This window comes from Diadema setosum, chromosome 20 (assembly GCF_964275005.1).
Source record: "Diadema setosum chromosome 20, eeDiaSeto1, whole genome shotgun sequence".
NCBI lineage: Eukaryota > Metazoa > Echinodermata > Echinoidea > Diadematoida > Diadematidae > Diadema > Diadema setosum.
Window position 1 is genome coordinate 21,366,009 of NC_092704.1, and position 25,138 is coordinate 21,391,146.

The 25,138-nt window shown below is 40.0% G+C and overlaps 1 protein-coding gene across 1 annotated transcript; it reads right to left on the reverse strand.

Moving 5' to 3' along the window:
- Positions 1-1,043: 1,043 nt before the first annotated feature.
- Positions 1,044-24,478, reverse strand: LOC140243735 (uncharacterized). The gene is made up of 6 exons (XM_072323400.1): positions 24,201-24,478; positions 11,481-11,852; positions 8,753-9,124; positions 6,988-7,359; positions 5,213-5,584; positions 1,044-3,919 (listed from the first exon to the last, which is right to left on the reverse strand). The coding sequence occupies exons 1-6, from the start codon at positions 24,425-24,427 to the stop codon at positions 3,442-3,444; spliced, it is 2,193 nt and encodes a 730-aa protein (XP_072179501.1). The 5' UTR covers positions 24,428-24,478; the 3' UTR covers positions 1,044-3,441.
- Positions 24,479-25,138: the final 660 nt, after the last annotated feature.

A 25,138-nucleotide genomic window follows, 5' to 3' on the forward strand; every position in this document is an offset into this window, starting at 1 on the left:
GTTGAAAACTTTTTCATAAATTAGGGGCGCAATTTTCGCGCTTGCCCCGGGCGCCGTTTTCCCTAGATACGCCACTGCGTGCAAGGACATGAAACTTGCATTCTTAAATAAGATGGAAGTCCACATCGAAGCTGATGGTGCTCTCTATACTTTACTTTACAGAAAACTAACTCACATGGACCTGGACCAGTACCAAAATCTCCAATCACACCACCCCTTGGTTCCTATGCTTGCTGTTATCAGGACCCTCTTCCACAGGGCAAACACAATAGTCCTCTGTTCTTCGGAGGTCACAAAAAAGAAGATAAACATCAAAACGCTTTAGCCGGTTGTGGGTAGCCCGACACTCCGAAGCAACCTAGCAAGAACATACGTGTACGTAAAGTACACGGTGTGCAGAGAAGAAAAATCACCGTTATACCATCCCGTGCCTGCATGATCTCTCCGAAAAGATTATACAGCTGTATGTGTTTATGTTTGTATGGAAAGCGAGCATTGTTTGCCAGATTTAAAAACAATTTGCGCCAATTTTCTCCTTGTAGGTGAATGAACAAGATATTTCGAATGTGAACATTAATGCCGAATTTGCAAATACAAATAACACTGTCAAACCAACACACAACATATCAAACATGAAGCACGTATCAAATCACACGTGCACTCTTACACGCTTACACACATACACCAACAAACATGTACACACATAAAACACGCAGAAACTTGTACGCACACGCACGATCAGTAAAATGATTATTTTTGTTCTCACTTCATTAACAGACATGCAAACATGAATGCCTAAAATTGATTATGAAATGATGAAAATAATTAATTGTTCCTCAACATCCCGAAGTATCTTTTTTCTAATTCTGTTCAGTGTGGGTGTATATGTGTGCTTCTCTATGTGTGTGTGTGTGTGGGGGGGGTGTGTATGTGTGTGTATGTGTGTGTGTGTGTGTTCTAATATGCGGGTCATGACAAATTTTGGTTCGAGCTTTATTTCGCATCAGCAGATACCAAATTAATGTCAGTATTCAAAAGTGACGGACATCACAATCACAAGGAGTAAATTTGGCGCAAGTTGATATTTATATCCCATCAAACAAAACATGTATCCTCTGCTCACCCAAGAGTAAACATCAAATGATGCAAGCTAAAATATATTTTCAGAACGTTTATAATAGAATTTACAGACAAAATATGACAGTATATCTGGCTGACCAATTAAAAAAAAAATCCCAAACTAAGCTGCCTGACCTGTACATGTATAATCATGTTCAGATGGATGAAAAAACAACAAAGAAAAAAAATGAAGATCATGCATTTAGGCTATCTATGCATTTGCTTAACTGGCGTTATACCACCAGTTAAGCTAACACAGTAGTCTATGGAGGTGCTATCTTAAGTTTTCACATTTTTAACCACTAAATCATAACCACGAAGCATATTTTTTACACCCTTAACACATTCTTTTAGCACGTAGGGCCATGCAGCTCATTCTATGTTTTGATCTTCAAAGTGTTAAATTATGCCTTTAACACAAAGCTTTCATGATGAGAACTGATATTTTGAGTGTAAAGTGTTGACTCACACGGTAGTAACCTTTGTAAGATATGATGCATTGTTCACACATATTCGGGCAGGGTTGACTGTTAAGCGAATACATGTCATTTTGCAAATTATTTTCTAAGGAAACTGAAACGATCTCAGAGGAACAGGCCTGTAAATCGATGGCCAAACATACAGTAGAAACGAAAGGATCAAAATTGATCATCCAACGACAAAAGCAGATATCAACATTTACAAATGAATATTCCCAAAGCATTTTTTTTTTTCTTTAAATGATGTCATACACTCACAATACTTATACATATGTGTAATTGTACATGGGATCCCGATACTGTTAAGCATAGGTCCTTTCCACCCTCGGACATATGTAATTGTGTTTCCGTAGCTTATTAACTAAAATAAGTCTGGAAAACAATGGGATCAAACTGCATGTTCATGGCTACAGAAGTGTGATTCTATTTCAAATACATGTACATGTAGAAAATCAACAAAAATAATTTACAGGTTACACGCCTACAATTTTAAATAACATAAACGGTTTTCGGGAGGATGCGAAAAAAACAATCATAACCATTCTACTTCTGAAAGCCATAATGTATGTTATTTTTTTCTAGATAATTGATAACTGTAAAATCTTTGTAAACTGCAATCGTCTTGAAATCGAAAAGATATTAACATCAATATCAAAAGTGAACACATCAAACTCTTTGACACGCATGCATGGGAATTGGAACCATCACCTGCGCACGTAGATTATTTGGGTGATTATAACATACACAATATTTTCAAATCAGATTGTCTGTAAATTCGGTTGGAGCTTTATGGCCATTATGTATACATGTATTTTTCTTAGACGTACGTATTCTTTGAGACTGTCAAAAACTGTTTGAGGCAAACGGGTAATAGACAAACTTCTATACCATTGAGCCAATGGAAAGTGCAAGAAACAATTTTGATATCTTTATAAGTCATCGAATAATTTGTATCTTTCCAGTTTGGAGGTTTCCGTTTGGCGAAATCAATCAAACAAAGTTTTCTACCTTTCAATTTCAACCGACATAATAACACATTGTATACAATTTGTAAATTAACTTTCAGCCTTATAGCAGTAAATGACTGAAAAACTAATCTCTTCGCAGCAGGTTTTTCATGGAGTCCTGTGATGCCCGTCATGTCAGATACTGATATCCACTCTGTGGATAATTTGCCGTCGGGCTGTCCAAATTTGACCTTGTACTCTGTCCTCAGTTAGACTTTACAGTGCATATCTGTGCCGAGGAATTCGTTTTCCTCGACATCTTGGTGAGTACCTAATGAGCACCAGGGTCCTTCTCACATGTGCGATACACGCCTGTTCGGCTCCATTTACTCTTCTTCAGAAATAGTTCATTTACCTGCATGGAAGCTTCTCCCACCTGCAGACACAGTATTTCATTACCCCAGTTGGCATATATCTCAGCGGGAGACCTGTCGCCGAGAATGTTTTTGGGCAAGTCATTTATGGCCTCTTGAATTTCCTGCAGGATTCTCGCCCAATTGAAACACGAGCGCTGGCGGATCTAAAAGTCAATCTTACTTCTCACTTCCCTATGTGAACGTTCACATTTTCCCTTGGACTACGGATGACATGCACTGCTCCTGATTATCTTGACACCTTCTTCTTTCAGGGGTTTTTCAACTGACCCTCTAAAATCATTACCCCGATCACATTGAATTATTCTTGGAGTACCGTGATAGCAAAAACAACCCTTTGAGGGCCTTTGCGACATTGGCACTCGTTTTCCTGGCAATCGGCCTCAGCAGTATAAAACGCAGAAAACGTATCCATCACAGACAAAATGTTTAACTTGTAGAGTACCCTGTCCTTGTTCATGTCTATTCAGTTTTCGTTTTCACAATTTCATTCACGTTCCGTGAATTGATTTGCTTTGGGGGAACCTTAATTTTTAACAAGGGTCGGTGATGTTGGTACTGCCTTGACTTACTCAACATTTTCTTTACGTCCATCAAAGTGACACCTGCTTTGTCTCGGTTTACTTGCTCCCAGTTGCTTCTACTGCCACATCTAGGATTCTCATTCAACATCTGCTTAATAGCCCTAGGTGCTGTTGATGTTGTTAACACCTCTCTTCCTTGAAAATAAAGTTTTCCATCAAGAACATGTAGGTCAGCCTTTCGTCTCTGATATTGTCGACGAACATTTTTCTGAAGTCGCGTCATTTGTGCTTTAGGCACATGAAAAGTTCCCTCGACAAGTTGAAGAAGAATCTTGTATCTTTCCTCGTTGATTTTATGCAGGAATTGACATCCCGGTCCTTTGCTTTTCATCGTTCTGTGTGGCGCAGTGTTGATCCTGCAGGAATATTTGGGAGAAAATATTGAAAATTGAAATCTCTTTGCACCAAATATAAGTCATCTTTTCTCTGACTGAATGAACTGTGAATTTCTGTACCAACAGACCGTTTCGCGACATATATAATATTTAGAACAATATTCTTTAAATTTCGATTTTGCGTTTTTATTGTGCATAATCACAAGATCAACATATGTTTAGTATAGCCTTGAACAACCATCAGATTGAAGGCTTATGCTAAACATCCGGCTGGCGACAATAAAGACGGAGAGAATTAAAACCACAGTTTAACCATGTGGTAGATCGATTTAAAAATGAAAATCTAAAACTGAGCTGTCTGAACTGCATGATAATAATGTATTCAAATGGATGGAAAAACAACCGACAATGCAAAAAAACCCCACGACCCATGGGAGTATGCTCACACCGTGTAGCGCCTACTAATAAGCCAGTTCACAGTTAAGTTTTGCGCATGTGAAGATCAAGGTCATTGCAGAACTTCGGAGGACTAGAATGTGAAATCGCCATTGATCTTAAAATGAACTGATGATTCATGCAAAATCAGTTAACATGAAGTTAAGGTGAAGGTACCAAAAATAGCTGACACAGGCTTTCAATGGAGTTCGGTATCTTACAAAGCTGGCACCTAATGCCTCAAGGCCCTCAACAAAAGACCTGCCCAAGTTTCAATGGTCTGTGATGCTGGGGTCATTGCAGACCTGTGCTAACTGTGAACTGGCTTATGCAGTAAAGTTCAATGTTCACAAGTATATAAAGTTTACTAATATGGTAACGCTTGTTTGTTTACAATAGTAGTAAAAACCCCCTAATGTAGTAAAACTTCGTTCACAAAATGTAAAGCAATGATTCTACACTACTTGTTTGTGTAGCTTACCTTTGTGGTAGAACATTTTTACTTATTACAAGTCTAAACTTGTGAACAGACCTTAATACTACATTCTAGAACTGTTCAAAATTATCGCTTTTATCAATATTTCATAATTCAGCAAGGGCGGAAGAACAGGAGGAGCATAGGGCATTTGCCCCCTTAAATTTTGAAAATTCGAAAAAAGGTCCCTTTTCTGATTAAAAACTACCTTTTTTTCAAGTTTCTAAAATTGGTTTGACGAAAGCTATCAGGAAGTCAAAAAGCTACTGCCTCAGAAACGATCTGCCAACTAGGCTCATCTTATGAATCCATCCTGCCAAGTCAAAAAAAAAGGTGCCTTCCATCTCATATACAGTCACCTTCAGCGCAAACTTCGAGAGATCAAGAATGAGTGGTGGACAAACCTTGCCAAACTCAGCTCAAAGTCCCTCAAAGTGACACCTGCTTTGTCTCGGTTTACTTGCTCCCAGTTGCTTCTACCGCCACATCTAGGATTCTCATTCAACATCTGCTTAATAGCCCTAGGTGCTGTTGGTGTTGGTAACACCTCTCTTCCTTGAAAATAAAGTTTTCCATCAAGAACATGTAGGTCAGCCTTTCGTCTCTGATATTGTCGACGAACATTTTTCTGAAGTCGCGTCATTTGTGCTTTAGGCACATGAAAAGTTCCCTCGACAAGTTGAAGAAGAATCTTGTATCTTTCCTCGTTGATTCTATGAAGGAATTGACATCCCGATCCTTTGCTTTTCATCGTTCTGTGTGGCGCCGTGTTGATCCTGCAGGAATATTTGGGAGAAAATATTGAAAATTAATATCTCTTTTCATTATATATATGTCATCTTTTCTCTGACTTTGAATGAACTTTGAATTTCTGTACCAACGGACAGTTTCGTGACATATATAATATTTAGAACAGTATTCTGTAATTTTCAATTTTGCGTTTTTATTGTGCACAATCACAAGATCAGCATGAGTTTAATATAGCCTTGAACAACCATCAGATTGATATGGGGAGGAAAAAAATCAAATGTACGTCACACTCTTTTTGTTAAGCGTTTCGTAACCGTATATTCCACACACATAACTATACAGAAAGGCTTATGCTAAACATCCGGCTGGCGACAATAAAGACGGAGAGAATTAAAACCACAGTTTAACCATGTGGTGGATCGATTTAAAAATGAAAATCTAAAACTGAGCTGACTGATCTGTATGACAATAATGTATTCAAATGTATGCAAAAACAACCGACAATGCAAAAAAAAAAAAAAGCCCACGACCCATGGGAGTATGCTCAAACCGTGTAGCGCCTACTAATAAGCCAGGTCACAATTAAGTTTTGCGCATGTGAAGATCAAGGTCATTGCAGAACTTCGAAGACTAGAATGTGAAATCGCCATTGATCTTAAAATGAACTGATGATTCATGCAAACTCAGTAACATGAAGTTAAAGGTGATGGCACAAAAAAATAGCTGACACAGGATAAAATGATTACAAAGCTGGGTCGTAATGCCTCAAGGCCATCAACAAAAGACCTGCCCAAGTTTCAATGGTCTGTGATGCTGGGGTCATTGCAGACCTGTGCTAACTGCGAACTGGCTTATGTAGTACAGTTCAAGGTTCACAAGTATATAAAGTTTACTATCATGGTAACGCTTGTTTGTTTACAACAGTAGTTAAAAGCCACAAATGTAGTAAAACTACGTTCACAAAATGTATAGCAATGATTCTACACTACTTGTTTCCGACCTTTCCCTTGTGGTAAATTTTTACAGTATTACATTTGTGAACAGTTTTACTTATTACAAGTCTAAACTTGTGAACAGGCCTTAATACTACATTCCAGAACTGTTCAAAATGATCGCTTTTATCAATATTTCATAAATCAGCAAGGGCGGAAGAAAAGGAGGAGCATAGGGCATTTGACCCCTTAAATTTTAAAAATTCGAAAAAAAAGTCCCTTTTCTGATTAAAAACTACCTTTTTTTTAAGTTTCTAAAATTGGTTTGACGAAAGCTATCAATAAGTCCAAAAGCTACTGGCTCAGAAACGATCTGCCAACCAGGCTCATCATATGAATCCATCCTGCCAAGTCAAAAAAAAAAAGGTGTCTTCCATCTCGCATACAGTCACCTTCAGCGCAAACTTCGAGAGATCAAGAATGAGTGGTGGACAAACCTTGCCAAATTCAGCTCAAAGTCCCTCAAAGTGACACCTGCTTTGTCTCGGTTTACTTGCTCCCAGTTGCTTCTACCGCCACATCTAGGATTCTCATTCAACATCTGCTTAATAGCCCTAGGTGCTGTTGGTGTTGGTAACACCTCTCTTCCTTGAAAATAAAGTTTTCCATCAAGAACATGTAGGTCAGCCTTTCGTCTTTGATATTGTCGTCGAACATTTTTCTGAAGTCGCGTCATTTGTGCTTTAGGCACATGAAAAGTTCCCTCGACAAGTTGAAGAAGAATCTTGTATCTTTCCTCGTTGATTCTATGCAGGAATTGACATCCCGATCCTTTGCTTTTCATCGTTCTGTGTGGCGCCGTGTTGATCCTGCAGGAATATTTGGGAGAAAATATTGAAAATTGATATCTCTTTGCACCAAATACAAGTCATCTTTTCTCTGACTTTGAATAAACTTTGAATTTTTGTACCAACGGACCGTTTCGTGACATATATAATATTTAGAACAATATTCTTTAATTTTCGATTTTGTGTTTATATTGTGCATAATCACAAGATCAGCATGAGTTTAGTATAGCCTTGAACAATCATCAGATTGATATGGGGAGAACAAAAAATCAAATGCATGTCACAATCTTTTTGTTAAGCGTTTCGTAACCGTATATTCCACACGCATAACTATACAGAAAGGCTTATGCTAAACATCAGGCTGGCGACAATAAAGGCGGAGAGAATTAAAACCACAGTTTAACCATGTGGTAGATCGATTTAAAAATGAAAATCTAAAACTGAGCTGTCTGAACTGTATGACAATAATGTATTAAGATGTATGCAAAAACAACCGACAATGCAAAAAAGCCCCACGACCCATGGGAGTATGTTCAGACCGTGTTGCGCCTACTAATAAGCCAGTTCGCAATTAAGTTTTGCGCATGTGAAGATCAAGGTCATTGCAGAACTTCGAAGACTAGAATGTGAAATCGCCATTGATCTTAAAATTAACTAATGATTCATGAAAACTCAGTAACATGAAATTAAAGGTGAAGGCACAAATAAAAATAGCTGACACAGGATAAAATGATTACAAAGCTGGGTCGTAATGCCTCAAGGCCAACAACAAAAGACCTGCCAAAGTTTCAATGGTCTCCGATGCTGGGGTCATTGCAGACCTGTGCTAACTGTGAAATGGCTTATGTAGTAAAGTTCAAGGTTCACAAGTATATAACGTTTACTATCACGGTAACGCTTGTTTGTTTACAACAGTAGTTAAAAGCCACAAATGTAGTAAAACTTTGTTCACAAAATGTATAGCAATGATTCTACACTACTTGTTTGTGACCTTTCCCTTGTGGTAAATTTTTACAGTATTACATTTGTGAACATTTTTACTTATTACAAGTCTAAACTTGTGAACAGGCCTTAATACTACATTCTAGAACTGTTCAAAATTATCGCTTTTATCTATATTTCATAAATCAGCAAGGGCGAAAGAACAGGAGGAGCATAGGGCATTTGACCCCTTAAATTTTGAAAATTCGAAAAGAGTCCCTTTTCTAATTAAAAACTACCTTTTTTTTCAAGTTTCTTAAATTGGTTTGACGAAAGCTATCAGGAAATCCAAAAGCTACTGGCTCAGAAACGATCTGCCAACCAGGCTCATCTTAAGAATCCATCCTGCCCAGTCAAAAAAGGTGCTTTCCATCTCACATACAGTCACCTTCAGCGCAAACTTCGAGAGATCAAGAATGAGTGGTGGACAAACCTTGCCAAACTCAGCTCAAAGTCCCTCAAAGTGACACCTGCTTTGTCTCGGTTTACTTGCTCCCAGTTGCTTCTACTGCCACATCTAGGATTCTCATTCAACATCTGCTTAATAGCCCTAGGTGCTGTTGATGTTGTTAACACCTCTCTTCCTTGAAAATAAAGTTTTCCATCAAGAACATGTAGGTCAGCTTTTCGTCTCTGATATTGTCGACGAACATTTTTCTGAAGTCGCGTCATTTGTGCTTTAGGCACATGAAAAGTTCCCTCGACAAGTTGAAGAAGAATCTTGTATCTTTCCTCGTTGATTCTATGCAGGAATTGACATCCCGATCCTTTGCTTTTCATCGTTCTGTGTGGTGCCATGTTGATTCTGCAGGAATATTTGGGAGAAAACATTGAAAATTGATATCTCTTTGCACCAAATATTAGTCATCTTTTCTCTGACTTTGAATGATCTTTGAATTTTTGTACCATCGGATAGTTTCTGTACCAACGGAGAGTTTCGTAACATATATTTAGAACAGTATTCTTTAATTTTCGATTAATTGTGCATAATCACAAGATCAGCATAAGTTTAGTATAGCCTTGGAACAACCATCAGATTGATAAGGGGAGAAAAAAAAAACAACTGTACATCGCACTCTTTTTGTTAAGCATTTCGTAACCGTATAACATAGTCCACACACATAACTATACAGAAAGGCTTAAATGCTAAACATCCGGTAAGTGCGCATCGCGTTTTGGGCAAGTCCCCTGCAATAAGTGAACATTTTGGTGTAATCTTCAAGACAACATTTGCAAAAATAATTAAAAAGTAAAATTGCCTAGGTATTAAACAAATTCCTTTTTCGTCTTCTCAGATACCGCACATAATACACATGATAAGTTTTGAAGTCTTGTCTCAGAAATGGTGATTTTCCACGAATTTTGCTCATTCAAAGTTCCTGAGATTTCGCTTCTAAAGGTTCCTTCAAAGTGGCGGTGTTATCCCGGCCTGAACCTTTTGATTTGGAAAAATGACAATTTTGTGATCTTCAACGTCCAAGGAGCATGTACCATCCAAGTTTGGTAATCTTCAACGTCCAAGGGACATAGTACCATCCAGGTTTGGTCACAAACGGACCTATGGATCAAAAGCTATATCCTATGATAGAAACGCGCAGTAAAACTGAACACTGGGCCATAAAAGTTCGTTGAAAAGTGCCTGTGACCTTAGATCTTCGTTACTATCAATTCCCCTGGGACATCTCCCATCAAAATGTGGTCAGAAATGAACCTATGGATCAGTTATGAGCCATAGTAAATGCTCCCTAAAAACTTAGCATTGCGCTCATTGATCTAGGGCCTGCCTGTGACCTTTAACCACGAGGTGAACTTCATGTTTGGCATAAGCTCTTCTGGCTCATTCGGGCTGGATGAGCTAAAATACACGAAAGAAATACACATGTCAGCATAATTAAAAAAAAAAAATATGAAAAAAGAGACGGTTAGTTCAATTTGTGATTAATAATAATTATTATGTTCTTCCATGGTTTACAATAAATCATTACATAAGTACTAGAAGCAAAGTACTTTAAGTCAAAACAAAAAGTAATACCTATACAAGACATAATGCCCCCCCCCCCCCCCCACACACCCGCAGCTGGCGACAATAAAGACGGAGAGAATTAAAACCACAGTTTAACCATGTGGTAGATTGATTTAAAAATGAAAATCTAAAACTGAGCAGTCTGAATTACGTGTGATAATTGTGTTCAGATGGATGGAAAAACAACCGAGAATGCAAAAGAGCCCCATGACCCACCGGAGTACGCTCAGACCGTGTAGCGCCAACTAATGAATCAGTCCATAGTTAAGGTTTGCATATGTGCACATCAACGTCATTGCAGAACTTCGGAAGACTAGAATGTGAAATCGCCATTGATCTTAACATGAATTGCTGATTCACGCAAACTCAGTCAACATGAAGTTAAAGGTGAAGGTACCAAAAAAAAAAAAAAAAATAGCTGACACAGGCTTTTCATGAAGTTCGGTATAAAATGATTACAAAACTGGCTCCTAATGCCTCAAGGCCATCAACAAAAGACCTGCCCAAGTTTCAATGGTCTGTGATGCTGGAGTCATTGCAGACCTGTGCTAACTGTGAACTGGCTTATGCAGTTAAGTTCAAGGTTCACAAGTATATAAAGTTTACTATTATGGTAACGCTTGTTTGTTTACAACAGTAGTAAAAAGCAAATAATGTAGTAAAACTTCGTTCACAAAATGTATACCAATGATTCTACACTACTTGTTTGTGAACTTTCCCTTGTGGTGAATTATTACAGTATTACATTTGTGAACATTTTCACTTATTACAAGTCTAAACTTGTGAACAGGCCTTAATACTACATTCTAGAACTGTTCAAAATTATCGCTTTTATTAACATTTCATAAATCAGCAAGGGCGGAAGAACAGGAAGAGTATAGGGCATTTGCCCCCTTAAATTTTGAAAATTCGGGAAAAAAAGTCCCTTTTCTTATTAAAAACTACTTTTTTAAGTTCTAAAATTGGTTTGACGAAAGCTATCAGGAAATCCAGAAGCTATCAACTGGCTCAGAAACGATCTGCCAACCAGGCTCATCTTATGAATCCATCCTGCCCAGTCAATAAAGATGCCTTCCATCTCGCATACAGTCACCTTCAGCGCAAACTTCGAGAGATCAAGAATGAGTGGTGGACAAACCTTGCCAAATTCAGCTCAAAGTCCCTCAAAGTGACACCTGCTTTGTCTCGGTTTACTCGCTCCCAGTTGCTTCTACCGCCACATCTAGGATTCTCATTCATCATCTGCTTAATAGCCCTAGGTGCTGTTGGTGTTGGTAACACCTCTCTTCCTTGAAAATAAAGTTTTCCATCAAGAACATGTAGGTCAGCCTTTCGTCTTTGATATTGTCGTCGAACATTTTTCTGAAGTCGCGTCATTTGTGCTTTAGGCACATGAAAAGTTCCCTCGACAAGTTGAAGAAGAATCTTGTATCTTTCCTCGTTGATTCTATGCAGGAATTGACATCCCGGTCCTTTGCTTTTCATCGTTCTGTGTGGTGCCATGTTGATTCTGCAGGAATATTTGGGAGAAAACATTGAAAATTGATATCTCTTTGCACCAAATATAAGTCATCTTTTCTCTGACTTTGAATGAACTCTGAATATTTTTACCATCGGATAGTTTCTGTACCAACGGAGAGTTTCGTGACATATATATTTAGAATAGTATTCTTTAACTTTCGATGAATTGTATATAATCACAAGATCAGCATAAGATTAGTATAGCCTTGGAACAACCATCAGATTGATAAGGGGAGGAAAAAAACAACTGTACATCGCACTCTTTTTGTTAAGCATTTCGTAACCGTGTAATATAGTCCACACACATAACTATACAGAAAGGTTTATGCTGAACATCCGGCAAGTGCGCATCGCGTTTTGGGCAAGTCCCCTGCAATAAGCGAACATTTTGGTGTATGTTATCTTCAAGACGACATTTGCAAAAATAATTAAAAAGCAAAATTGCCTTAGGTATTAAACAAATTCCTTATTCGTCTTCTCAGATACCGCACATAATACACTTGATAAGTTTTGAAGTCTTGTCTCAGAAATGGTGATTTTCCACGAATTTTGTTCATTCAAAGTTCCTGAGATTTCGCTTCTAAAAGTTCGTTCAAAGTGGCGGTATTATCCCGGCCTGGACCTTTCAATTTGGAACAATGACATTTTTGTGACCGTCAACGTCCAAGGGACATGTACCATCCAAGTTTGGTCACAAACGGACCCATGGATCACAAGTCATATATCCTATAATAGAAACGCGCAGTAAAACTTAACATTGGGCCATAAAAGTTCGTTGACAAAGTGCCTGTGACCTTTGATTTTTGGTGACTGTCAACTCCCCCGGGACATCTACCATCCAAGTCTGGTCACAAATGGACCTATGGATCAAAAGTTATGAGCCATAGTAAAAATGCTCCCTAAAAACTTAGCATTGAGCTCATTGACCCAGGGCCTGCCTGTGACCTTTGACCATTAGGTAACCTTCATGTTTGGCATAAGCTCTTCTGGCTCATTCGGGCCGGATGAGCTAAAGTACACGAAGGAAATACATTGTACATGTATGTCAGCATAATTAAAAAATAAGACAAAATAGATGGTTAGCCAATTGTTGATTAATCACTACAATTTATTTTTGTTCTTTCATGGTTTACAATAAACCATTACTACGACGTACTGGAGGTAAAGTACTATAAAGTCAGACAAAAGTGTACACCGTGTACCAGTATACAAGACATAACGCCCCTACCCCGCAGCTGGCGACAATAAAGACGGAGAGAATTAAAACCACAGTTCAACCATGTGGTAGATCAATTTAAAAATGAAAATCTAAAACTGAGCTGTCTGAACTGTATGATAATTGCATTCAGATGGATGGAAAACAACCGAGAATGCAAAAAAGCCCCAAGACCCACCGGAGTACGCTCAGACCGTGTAGCGCCCACTTATAAACCAGTTCATAGTTAAGGTTTGCCCATGTGCAGACCAACGTCATTGCAGAACTTCGGAAGACTAGAATGTGAAATCGCCATTGATCTCAATATGAATTGATGATTCATGCAAACTCAGTTAACATGAAGTTAAAGGTGAAGGCACAAAAAATAGCTGACACAGGCTTTCCATGGAGTTTGGTATCTTACAAAGCTGGCACCTAATGCCTCAAGGCCCTCAACAAAAGACCTGCCCAAGTTTCAATGGTCTGTGATGCTGGGGTCATTGCAGACCTGTGCTAACTGTGAACTGGCTTATGTAGTAAAGTTCAATGTTCACAAGTACAATATGGTAACGCTTGTTTGTTTACAATAGTAGTAAAAAACCCCTAATGTAGTAAAACTTCGTTCACAAAATGTATAGCAATGATTCTACACTACTTGTTTGTGTAACTTTCCTTTGTGGTAAATTATTAGTATTACATTAAACTATGAACATTTTTACTCCATTACAGCTCTTAACTTGTGAACAAGCCTCAATACTTCATTCGAGAACTGTTCAAAAATTATCCCTTTTATTAATATTTCATAAATCAGCAAGGGCGGAGGAACAGGAGGCGCATGGGGCATTTGCCTCCTTAAATTTTGAAAATTCGAAAAATGTCCCTTTTCTGATTAAAAAAACTGCCCTTTTTCTAAGTACAAAGTGCCAAATTTCCAGGTGTCCCTTTTCGTCTTTGCTCCCCCCCCCCCGCGTTAAACCACAAATATAATAACTCCCACATACACTGTATATAATAACACTTTACCCACAAATGTGATAATATCTCCTACAAATGTAGTAACGCATTTTACTCACAAATGTAATTACTGTATTTCGAGAGTCTGCCACAAATGTAATAATGCACTTTATCCACAAATGTAATAACTTATTTTCAGGCTGAACTTCCTACAATTTATCCTCCATTTTAAAACGATTACTTTTAGTCGAATTTTCAGACCTCATGTGAGGTGAATGACCCCAGACCCTAGCGGACTATTCTATATGACACAGAATGACGTATCTCTTCTTTTTCAAACCCTTTGTGACCAATCCATAAGAAACGAATGATGGTAGTCTATTTTTCAGTCCCTATGCGATTTTACCAAGATGAATGTTACTAGTCTACTTTTTGAAACTCGAGGTAACTGTCTCAAGAGTTAGCTCTCTCATTGGACAGTGCTTGCAAGACGTCATTACAGTGCTGTAATTTACATGCCACGTACGGGCCACTGTACTAGACTCTCAGTGGTGCAGGGATGCATACGTACATACACGCGCGTAGTTCTGTGCTTCAGACTTGAGTGGGACGAAAACCTGAAAGTGGCCAAATTTCCGTGCAATGTGTGGAGCGATAGAGAGTGTGTATCTGATGATTACTTTAAAAGTATGTATTTTCTAAATTTGTGTTTATGTTGGTGTCAGCTAGCAAACAATGGAAGAGTACATTAATATGACAGTGTTTGTTTCGTCAAGAGCTGAAAACAGCGGAGTAAAATTGACAGCTCTCACAGCTTCACAGATAACCAAGCGCTTATCTCCGTGCTGTGCATCATATACTGTACATTTTTGCACGCAAGATGTTTTCAGCTGTACTAAAAGATTGCGGGATTGTGCACTGCCGTCCTAAAGTCGGCGTACTGATCGTAAATACACAATGGGGTATAAGTTCACTGTACTACTTGTAATATGGAGTGGAGCGCCCATGGTAACCAAACTTAAAATGATTACCAAGTACTATACATCACAGTACCACAGGACGAACAACGTACAGTAAATGCGTGGGCGCATCACTCCATATTCTGTGGACAGCGGTCGAAGGTCACCAGCTATAATTCGAATAACAGGGGAGGAAGGCCTCTTCAGCCCGGTTAATTAAAGCAACCCGAATACGAGAAGGACGCTCCGTTGTAAAAACATACGACCCAAGGACTGCGCCGCTACGTCCTGTATAGCTTGATTGGCTGCGGCACACGAATCTTGGGTTTAATGAGTGGGGCCAGTTCTGCGCACACTGCACTCCACTTAAAAGCTCCTTTGCGCAGGCCCGAGGACATGTCCACTTCCTCCTCCCCCTTCACGTCCTGCAAATGAAAAATGTCACTGGCAGCCGCAATTCCAATCCTACATGCAGGTGGTTCAGGATATTGGTCGCTTGTTGCTGACCTGGAGACGACAGCATCATTCGGCAGCACGTTGGACGACGAAGCAGCCCTTTTAAGGGAGAGCACTGCTTGCTCCGCATGGAAGGGGCCTAGAAAAGGTGGCCTAACCAAAGCTCATCTCCATTGACCTAGTTGGCTTGCCGCGGCCAACAGGCATCTTCCAAGCGGTCGAATAGAACAGAACAAAAGGGCCACACCTCCTTCAAAAGGTTTACACAAACTGAAGTTAGCATGCTGGAACGTCAGAACAATGCTGGACAAGGACGACGACCACAGACCTGAACGACGGTCCGCCCTCATGAGCTCTCCAGACTCGACATAGACAGAGCTGCTCTCAGTGAAGTCCGCCTTGCAGATGAAGGTAACCTCAAAGAACACGGCGCGGTTACACACTCTACTGGTCTGGCAAGCCTCAGTGTGAATGACGCCTATCCGGAGTTGGGTTCATGGTCAAGAATTTCCATCGCCTTCAGGCTCGAAAACCTAACAGGCCACTCTGACCGGATTATGTCCATAAGTCTCTTTCTTCACAATGGAAAATATGTCACTCTGTTCAGTGTCTATGCTCCAACCCTTCAGGTGGAACCCGCTGAAAAGGACAGGTTCTACACTGATCCCCGCATCTTCTTCCAACAAATCCGGGAAGACGACAAGGTTATCATCATTGGTGACTTCAACACCCGCGTCGGAAAAGACTCAGAAACCTGGTCAGGAATTTTAGTAATCATGGCATTGGAAAGTGCAATGACAACGGGCGCCTCCTCCCGGGGTTCTGCACAGAACAACAGCTAGTCATCACAAACACCTTTTTTCAGGACGACATTCTGCATGGTTCGCAGGAGAAACCAAAGTGACGTGCTTCACACTACTAGAGTTATGCCCAGTGCTGAATGTCACACTTAAGCTTGGTAACACTGACCATCGGCTTGTTCGCTGCGAGCTGAATCTTCATTTCAAGCCCAAGATAAAAAAAAAGAGGAGCCTCCCCCCCCCCCCAAAAAAAAAAAGGGGGGGAGAAATTTAATGTTGGTTAACTGCAGTCAGCTGAAGTGAGAGGTAATTTTCAGACGAATCTCCAGACAAAGCTCATGGATGAAAACTACTTCAAGGAAATATCTACTGAAGTCTTTAGGGGTTAGGATGAAAACAGCCATACAACAACCCTCCACAGAGGTACTAGGACTCTCCTCCAGGAAGAACAATGATTGGTTCGACCAAGGAGGTTTGAGAGATGGAGTTCCAACTGGCTGTAATTATTCAAACAGCCCTTATTTTTCTATCGATGCACAGAAGAATTCCACAGGTGCACTTGTGCTTTTGATGATAGGGGTTCCATGCCGCCGTCTGTTTGAACAATCTGAAGATTCATTATTAACTCTTAACATAATATCGGCTATATTTTGCTTGTTTACTTCTGAAATAGAATGAATGGTCACTTAATGATAAAACATATGAAACAAAAGTAACTCCTGTCCAGGATTATGTGCAAAAGTGTAAACCTGAGCTGTACAATGTACTGTATGTCTTGAAAGTATTTGAAACTGTACCCTCAAAACAAAGCCGATTTTATCATACTTCCGATCACTTCCGACAAATGAAACTGATATGGCATAATATTTAAGTATAGTTCTTTATTCATTCATATGTTAGATTAGTGTAAAGTCATGTAAACTCCAGTAATTTTTATTTTTATTTCATCAGTTTTTGAACAATTTTCATTCGCACATCACCGTGTATGTATACATACTGTACCGCTTGTTTTGTAAGGAGGGACGGCGAAAAGTAATTGCCATCATATAGTAAAAGACATGTCTTCCTTTGAGAGTGACTAGTCATGGTGCAATGACACATGAATCAATTGTCTTCCTATCTGTGGGGCTGCTCCAGTTTAGCACACAACTTCAAATATTTCTGAGAGGCGGCATGAAACATGGGATCGAAGGGAATGAGACTGTTGTTACTCCATACTACCTCCTTGGTAAAGTATCTCACCAACGGAGACGTCTCCGCGACGTCTCCAACTTATCAGTCGCAGCAGTCGCGGAGACGTCTCCAACATAAAAAATGGCTTGCGGTCTCACCAAGGGGATATTTATATCACAAACGGGAAGTAAAGTTTTGAGCAGACTTTCGAGAGACATATTTTTCAGTCTGTCTACTAACTTTTGAAAAGAGAAAGCCATGACCCCAAAAGTTTTAGATAATCATTATGAGAGTGTTTAGATTTTTCATATTTTTTGGAAATTCAGATTAATCCGATAAGCCCTTCACAATGGTTTCTACAGAGTTTATGTCTTATTTTTGGCACACCAGCTCCCAACACAATGCTTCAAGCAGTAGGTTCTTTGAACAAATAGAAAGCTTGGGTTCTCTTCCCGTTTTTCCCTGAACCTAATCGTTTTAAAGCTAAAAATCTCCTTTTACAATTCAATATTAACGAAAAAAATAATGTCTGGCGCGTTTTGGTTGGTTTTGAGATGCACGCTCACATTTATTGGCCTTATTACATAAATGGATTTTGTTGAATGTACATTTTATTGAAATATATACAGTAACACATAAAATTGAACGCATATTAAATACTATATTTCACAAAAATTATTTATTGTCACGCATATGAATGTATGGGGAATTTATCTATAAACTCACATGTAGGTTGGGACTGCCCTTCAAACATATTTTTCTTATCGAGAGGGAAGGATTTAACAGGTCTCTCTCTCTCTCTCTCTCTTGTAGGCGTTATCTTTGAATTTCTCGTGGGATTTGTCATAAAATTCAGCATGATCCTTCCAGACGTCCGCCAACATTTGCTGATGCTCCTCTTTCCATGGATATTATTTGGCCTCTTTGGCCATGTTGGCATCGCATGCGTCCTCAGCAGCCACAGTTTCTACAACAACTTGATCAGCCTTCTTCTTGCGGCCCCCACTGGCTTTGGGTGGCATGTTAGTAGAAGTAGTGGCAGGTGTCAAAAAGTTTCAAATATGATGGAGCCGTTGCAGGATCACCTGACTTGATCTAGGCAGGATGTCAGCACGCACATGGGTCACGTGGTTTCTAAAGTAGGTCAAACAGCGTCAAATAGAGTCGCGGAGAAGTCTCCACGACCTCTCACCAGTTTTTCTGGTCTCCAGCGGGTCTCGGCGACGTCTCTGAGACGTCTCGGAGACATCGCGGAGACATCGCGGAGACGTCTCAGCGGTCACGGATATAATCAGTCTCCGCGACGTCTCCGCAACTGATGGAGAAGTCTCGGAGACTGGAAAAAGTCTCCAAAAAAAATCGAACATGTTTAAATTTCTTGCGACTCCTCGGAGACTCTGTAATTTTCAAGAGACGTCTCGAAGACGTCGCGGAGACGTCTCTGCAACTAGCAAAATCTGGAGTCGCGAACTAGTCCCGAACTACACTGTTATAGCTTCAAGCCCGGTGAGATACCCCCTTAACATCAAGGAAGTTTCATGGCTGGAGTTCCAACTGCCTATAATTATTCAAACAGTTGTCAGTTTTGTACTGATGTACAAAAGACTTTGACAGGTGAATTTGTGCCTTTGATGATCGATGTTCGACGTCGCCGTCTTGCGGAGCAATCTGAAGATTCATTTTGAACGCTAGCCTAATGTTGGCCATATTTTGCTCATTTATTTACTTATTAAATGAAATGAAATCACACTTAATGATAAAGCATGTAAAACAAAAGTCAATCCATCCTGTCCAGAAATGTGTGTAAAAGTGTAAATCAGAGCGGTATCATGTGAAAATGTTTAAAACTTTACCATCCTGGAAAGCCGGTTTTATCACTTTTCCACTTAATTTCCACAAATAAAATTAATATGGAATAATCTTCAAGTATAATTCTTTATTGATAGAAATATCAAATTAGTGCCCGAGTATGCCAAGTCGAGTAATTTTCATCTTTTATTTCAGCTTTCTTTTTTTGCGCAATTCTTATTCACACATCCTCGTGTCTGTGCCACCTACCTTTTATGAGAAGGGATAGCGAAAGGTAATCGCCATAACAAAGATCTTCCGTAGAAAGTGGCTGGTGATTATGCAATGAGACACGAGTCAATTAAAATTGTCTTCACATCCGCATAGCAGATCCTGTCTGGAACATGCTTCAAATATTTTTTGAGCGGCGGTATTGAACATCTAGCAAAGGAAATAAGACGGCGGTGACTCCATTCTCTTAAACCTCCTTGGTAACACTGTTAAAACGATACATCACAGCAACGTATGCATTTACGCTGATGAGTACATTACTTTCTCCCCGTTCACAGACAGAATAGCCCTAACAATACACGATTTTCTGTATGTGGTAAGCGTGTACGACGGACTGGAAACTCGGTACAGCGCGCGCCAGTCGACGAAATTACACTCTTCCGCGCCACTGTACACTTTGTGTGGAATATACTTCCGGTTTGTGAGTGAATTCTACACACATTTCATGCCCCACTGGTTCCGCCGTCCTTTGTGTGTGTGTTACTGTAAGTCTGGGGTAAAGATAAATGTGTTGTGAATACTTGACTCCGACCACACAGTTAGTATGGGACTAAAATTAGAAGTGTGAAACGCCAAAAATAGATTGTCCGAGGTTGTATTAGAAAACAGTCGATAGAAGGGGTAGCTATGCCACTAACACTAAGCAGAAATTTCCACTGTGTACATGTGTAGTGGTATGCACAGCATATACCACGGAGGTGATCATACCATGGAGGTAGCTCCATGATCATACCTCCCTGCATGTACTGTATTATATTCTTATATTCGGCTCCGATAAGCAGTACGTACAAATTGTAGCAAAGAGTATGTAGCAAAGAGTATAGAAGCGCACGCAGTGTGCTAAGAGGGTCTGCTCTCTCGATTTTACGTAGTACGCTGGCAGGTCACAGAACTCTACGTAGAGTTCTATGGAGCATGTGCCGGCGCCATTTTAGGAAGCAAGGCGAGCAACAGCGAGCGTATTTCTACGTGACCCTGTATGGAGAGGTATCTGCCTCCCTAATTTCATTTTCTCCTTTTTAGGGAGGCATACAGGGTAAAAGAAATACCTCGGACCTAATTACGGCATGTAGAAGTATCATTCCTGCCTAAGAACGAAATGTAAATGAAGAAATGTCCGTTATTATTAATATGTAGTCCCTCGAAATTCGAGCTAATGACTACATGAGAGGGAGTATACCTAATCCATGGTGTTTGATTATGCATGAGGGTGCTCACAGCTTAAGACCCCCCCCCCTCTCTCTCTCTCTCTCTCTCTCTCCCTCACTCTCAACTCTTCTTTCTGGTTAAAGGCATAATTTACCATTTGCAGATGAAACAAAAAGCCAGCATTAGTGCTTCAAAACAGTTCCAAAAATGTAAGTTAGGGATAGAAACGACCACTGTAAAAATTTGAATCTGTATAATCGATGTTAAGTATTGTTAATACACAAAATGTGAACAATAGTTATAATTAAAATGTTTCCAGACTAAACTGTCTACAGTTACGGTTTAATGAGAAAAGTACTGATATCTCCTTACATTTCAGGCTTAATTGCAAAAATTCCATCTGGTAGGATGTTTTGTGATACAACAGACCTACACATGTGCATCAAATGTGATATCTTGAACATTTTTTAAATCACTGTTCCCAAAGGTAAACAGGACCTTTAACGATGTAGGCTAATATACCATGACTTTCCCGAGAGCAACCAACAGAAATCATTGTGGGCGGTCAATGAAATTATCCTTTCTATACAGTCTTTTACAGATTCAAAAGCTGCAGAACACTTATTTAATTTCTTCTTTTGGGGTCACCGAGTTATCTTTATTTCTTTTCTTTCTTTCTTTCTTTCTTTTTTGTTGGGGGGGGGGGGGCTACCGTGGGTTGGTTAATGCAGACCTCTTGATACGTGTGAGCTTTTTGACTGTGTTGCACTTGAAGATTTATGAATATGTCTCTCTATTGCACTTATCACATATACACATCAACATGTTGTTATGCCTGGTTTCAACGACACACATGACAAATTTTACATGTACATATTTCTTTGTACATTCTGTTGGAAAAAGTGAAAATAGAATAAGAATTTGAATTCGAATTCGAATGTCAATTGTCAATTTTCATGTAGGGCCTACCTGATGGATGAGTGGTAATTATTTCTATTATGTATTATTATGAAGCATGGACATAAAAACAGTCCTTTTCAAAAGTGGGGGCCCACTTCAGACTCAGCTGGTGCCACTTCCGGGATTCATCAGCTAAGAAGCCAAAAAAAAAAAGGGGGGGGGTCTTCAACGCAACGTCTGTAGTTCTGTAGGGCGCCACTTCATGGTTTCTTCAGCTGACAAGCAAGCAAAAAAAAAAAAAAAAAAAAAAGGGGGGGGGGGTGTTCAGCGCAAAACCAAAGCCTTACCGCGTTCACATTTCCAGGTTTCTTTTTCTTTCTTTAGAGCCACTTACCACTTCCTGGTAACAGAAAGTGGGGGCCCAAAGTGGTGACACCTTATGTATTCCTTTTTTATGGTGCATAAAAAGTGAGGACCAAGCGCCCCCGCCCTTGTTTTTGGCTGAATCATGTGTGCCATGCTGAAGTAAATAAATGAAATGAAATGAAATGAAAATGTATTATTATCAACACTCTTCTTAATTCTTAGTGATATCTATTATCTTATTTATCATAATCGTAATCGCAAGCACCTTACATGTTCACTTGTTTACTGATCCCAAGAAATAATGTCTCTTGTTTACCATATAACTAATGTTGATTATTCTTGCCCTAATAAAAAATTTCCTGGGTAAAGTGGCCATGTGTAGTGATGTCTGTGTGTGTGTGGGGGGGGGGGGGGGTGAACGAAGAAAATGATATACATTAATCGCCTTGGCCGCAATACATTGAGATCGTCTCTCTTGGCCGCAAATTACACCTCCAGGTCTGATCTGAGGACTTGTCCACGCTACTGCCCCATCCATCCCGTCGAAACGTTTGGATTTTTCAAGTATAGAAATTCAACAATTTCGGTGCCCACTTTGGTGGAATTATATTTTTTTTTTCAATCAAAGAGAACAATTCTGGAACAGTATGATTGGCTGAATCGTGATATCTGTCACCACTTGATCCACGTTGTCGGTCTTCACAATGCACTATGTAGAGGTCGGCAGTGGGGGCCGGGGAGGGGGGTTGTGCTTAGAGGATGCCTCTATGTTGTGCCTCTGATATTATGCGATTTGGTGCACACTTTGGTTGAATATTTGCATTTTTTTTACAAAAAAAAAAGAGGAAATTCAGGGAAAATGTGAATTCGTTATATTTGTGACCTGTACTACTATTGTCCAGGATCGACGTGATATGTGCGTCTTCAATGTGTAAGTTGATGAGGTGGAGTATAAGGGGCCGGGGCAGGGAGTCTATGCATTTTCAGAATTAGAATTCAATGATGTGATGCACCTTCGGTGGAACATTTGAGAAATTTCAATCAAAAAATAATCATTTAATAATTATTTAACATCAATTCGCATTGGAGATACAAGCTCCATCAATAGTGCTAAAAAAAAAAGAGAAAAATAAGTAAGTTTGAAAATACAGGGGATGATCGTCCGCATCCGAAAGAAAAAAATTCCAGGGGGACACGTCCCCCGCCCCCACCCCCACCCCCCCCCTCCCACAAAAAAGGGAGTGATACAAGGCCAAAAGAGCAGGGGCAAAAGAGAGAAAGAGAGGGAGGGGAGGGATGGAGAGATAACGGCGTTTCAGTAGTGCTTACAATGTATGTACAAGTGTACATGTATAGCTCGAACTTTGGAGGACTACAGATTAAAAAATAATGGGCATTTCAGCATTACTTTGTCATTTTCAGGCATAAGTGATACTTCTGAACGGAATTTCGAGGTCTTAAACCAAGCTATACCGCTATTTGCCCCCTTAAAATGGAGAAAATGAAATGGAGGCAGAATTCACTCCTGTAGAATGTGTAGGTCACGTATTAAACGCTCGCACGCTCGCGATGTTATCCAGCGGTTTGCTTCCTAAAATGGCCGCCGTTGGGTTCCATCGCGTACTACACCTGTTTACGTGTAAAATTACGAGAGTATACCCTTCCTTGTCCTGGCGCGCTATGTACTAGTACGCTCTACGCTCGTTGGTACGTACATGTACGTACACATACAGCCAGCTAACTACAGTATACACAGCCCAGTCGCCGCTGTTCGCGTAGCGTGTTAACAGCGTCTGGTCGGGCTAACAGCCAGCGAATGCAGGCCACAACACTAACAGACGCCGTGCAAAGCACGTCTATATATTGACGTAGAATACAGCAAGGGTTCTAACATTGACAAAGTGATATACATATGTACTACCCTACAGGTAAACCCAGTAACTGCCGGTTGACATACTGTACTGCCTCATATGATAATCGTTCCGACAAGGCTCCCAATACAGCTGTATTCAATTCCAAATGCAAACGGACGCGAGCGAGCGGGCGGCCAGGTCAGCAACAAAGCGAGTCGTCAGCGGTATGTAAGCTCACTCCTCGCGGCCAGCAGGCTCTCTGCGGTGTAATGGATGTGTGCGGCGCGGAGACGCGACGGCCTAGTGAAGTGATTTTCGCCGTGTAATAATGGTTTGCGCGATGAAGTTCGTTGAATGGTCGCAAACGGTGGACAAAACCAATGAAAATAGAAGTGCAATCCATGAAATCTGAAAATAACCCAAGCACACAAAAGATCGATAGATCTGACTTACCGAAGACTGTTTCCTAGCCTCCCCTCTTCTCTGACAGCTGGTCCCGCAGCTTCGTCTGGTCCAGCTTCCGTCATTTCTGAAGCATCGATCTCGGGCACGACTCTATACAACAAAATGTCGTCTTCAGACTCCTCATGAAACGTGACATCAGAGTACACAATATAAGAACAAGAGTATTCGGATCCCAAATCACTGTCGGATACATCTGCTGTAGATGACGATGCCATTGTTTATTAATGACGCTGACAGTTGTCAGTTCAGTTACTAGTACAGTGTACTCGTAGTAGGTTGAAGCTCGAGTAAGTTACAACTTGATTTGTACGCAAGTCAACGCTAACGGTGGGTATGATGGTGCCGGGAACGCGTGCACTGAGCGTGCGTGCGGAGCGAGCATGCCGATCGTGAGAGCCTTCTCAAGATGACGTCATATTGACAGCTCAAGCTGCCGATTTCAGGCCAGAAAAGTAGGCGTTCCTTGACAAGTTCATCGTCGGTGGATTAAACGAAAACTAGATAGAAGAGTAATTAAAAAAAGAAAGAAAAAAGATTTGTGTTGTATAGGAAAAAATGATAACATGCATGATAAGATGGCCACTGAAAATTGAGGGCGTAGCGGGTCTTTGGACCTTTAAAGAGAAAATCAGTCCAAAAATAAGTTAGTCTGAACATGGACCCGTAGGTCCATGGTCTGATAAAAAAAAAAAGTAAAATCTTACGAATTCAAGGTAAAACTTGACGGAAATCGGATGAAAATAAGAAAGTTATGAATTCTTAAAGTTTTGCATACATGTATTTCTGCAGAACAGTTCTTAAACAATGGATATTCATTTGCAAATGGGTGAGCTGACCATGTCACAACCTCACAATTTTCCATTGATCATGTACAAAAAATGACGAAAATTCAATGTTTCTGTCATTGAAGTCATGATGTTATTCCT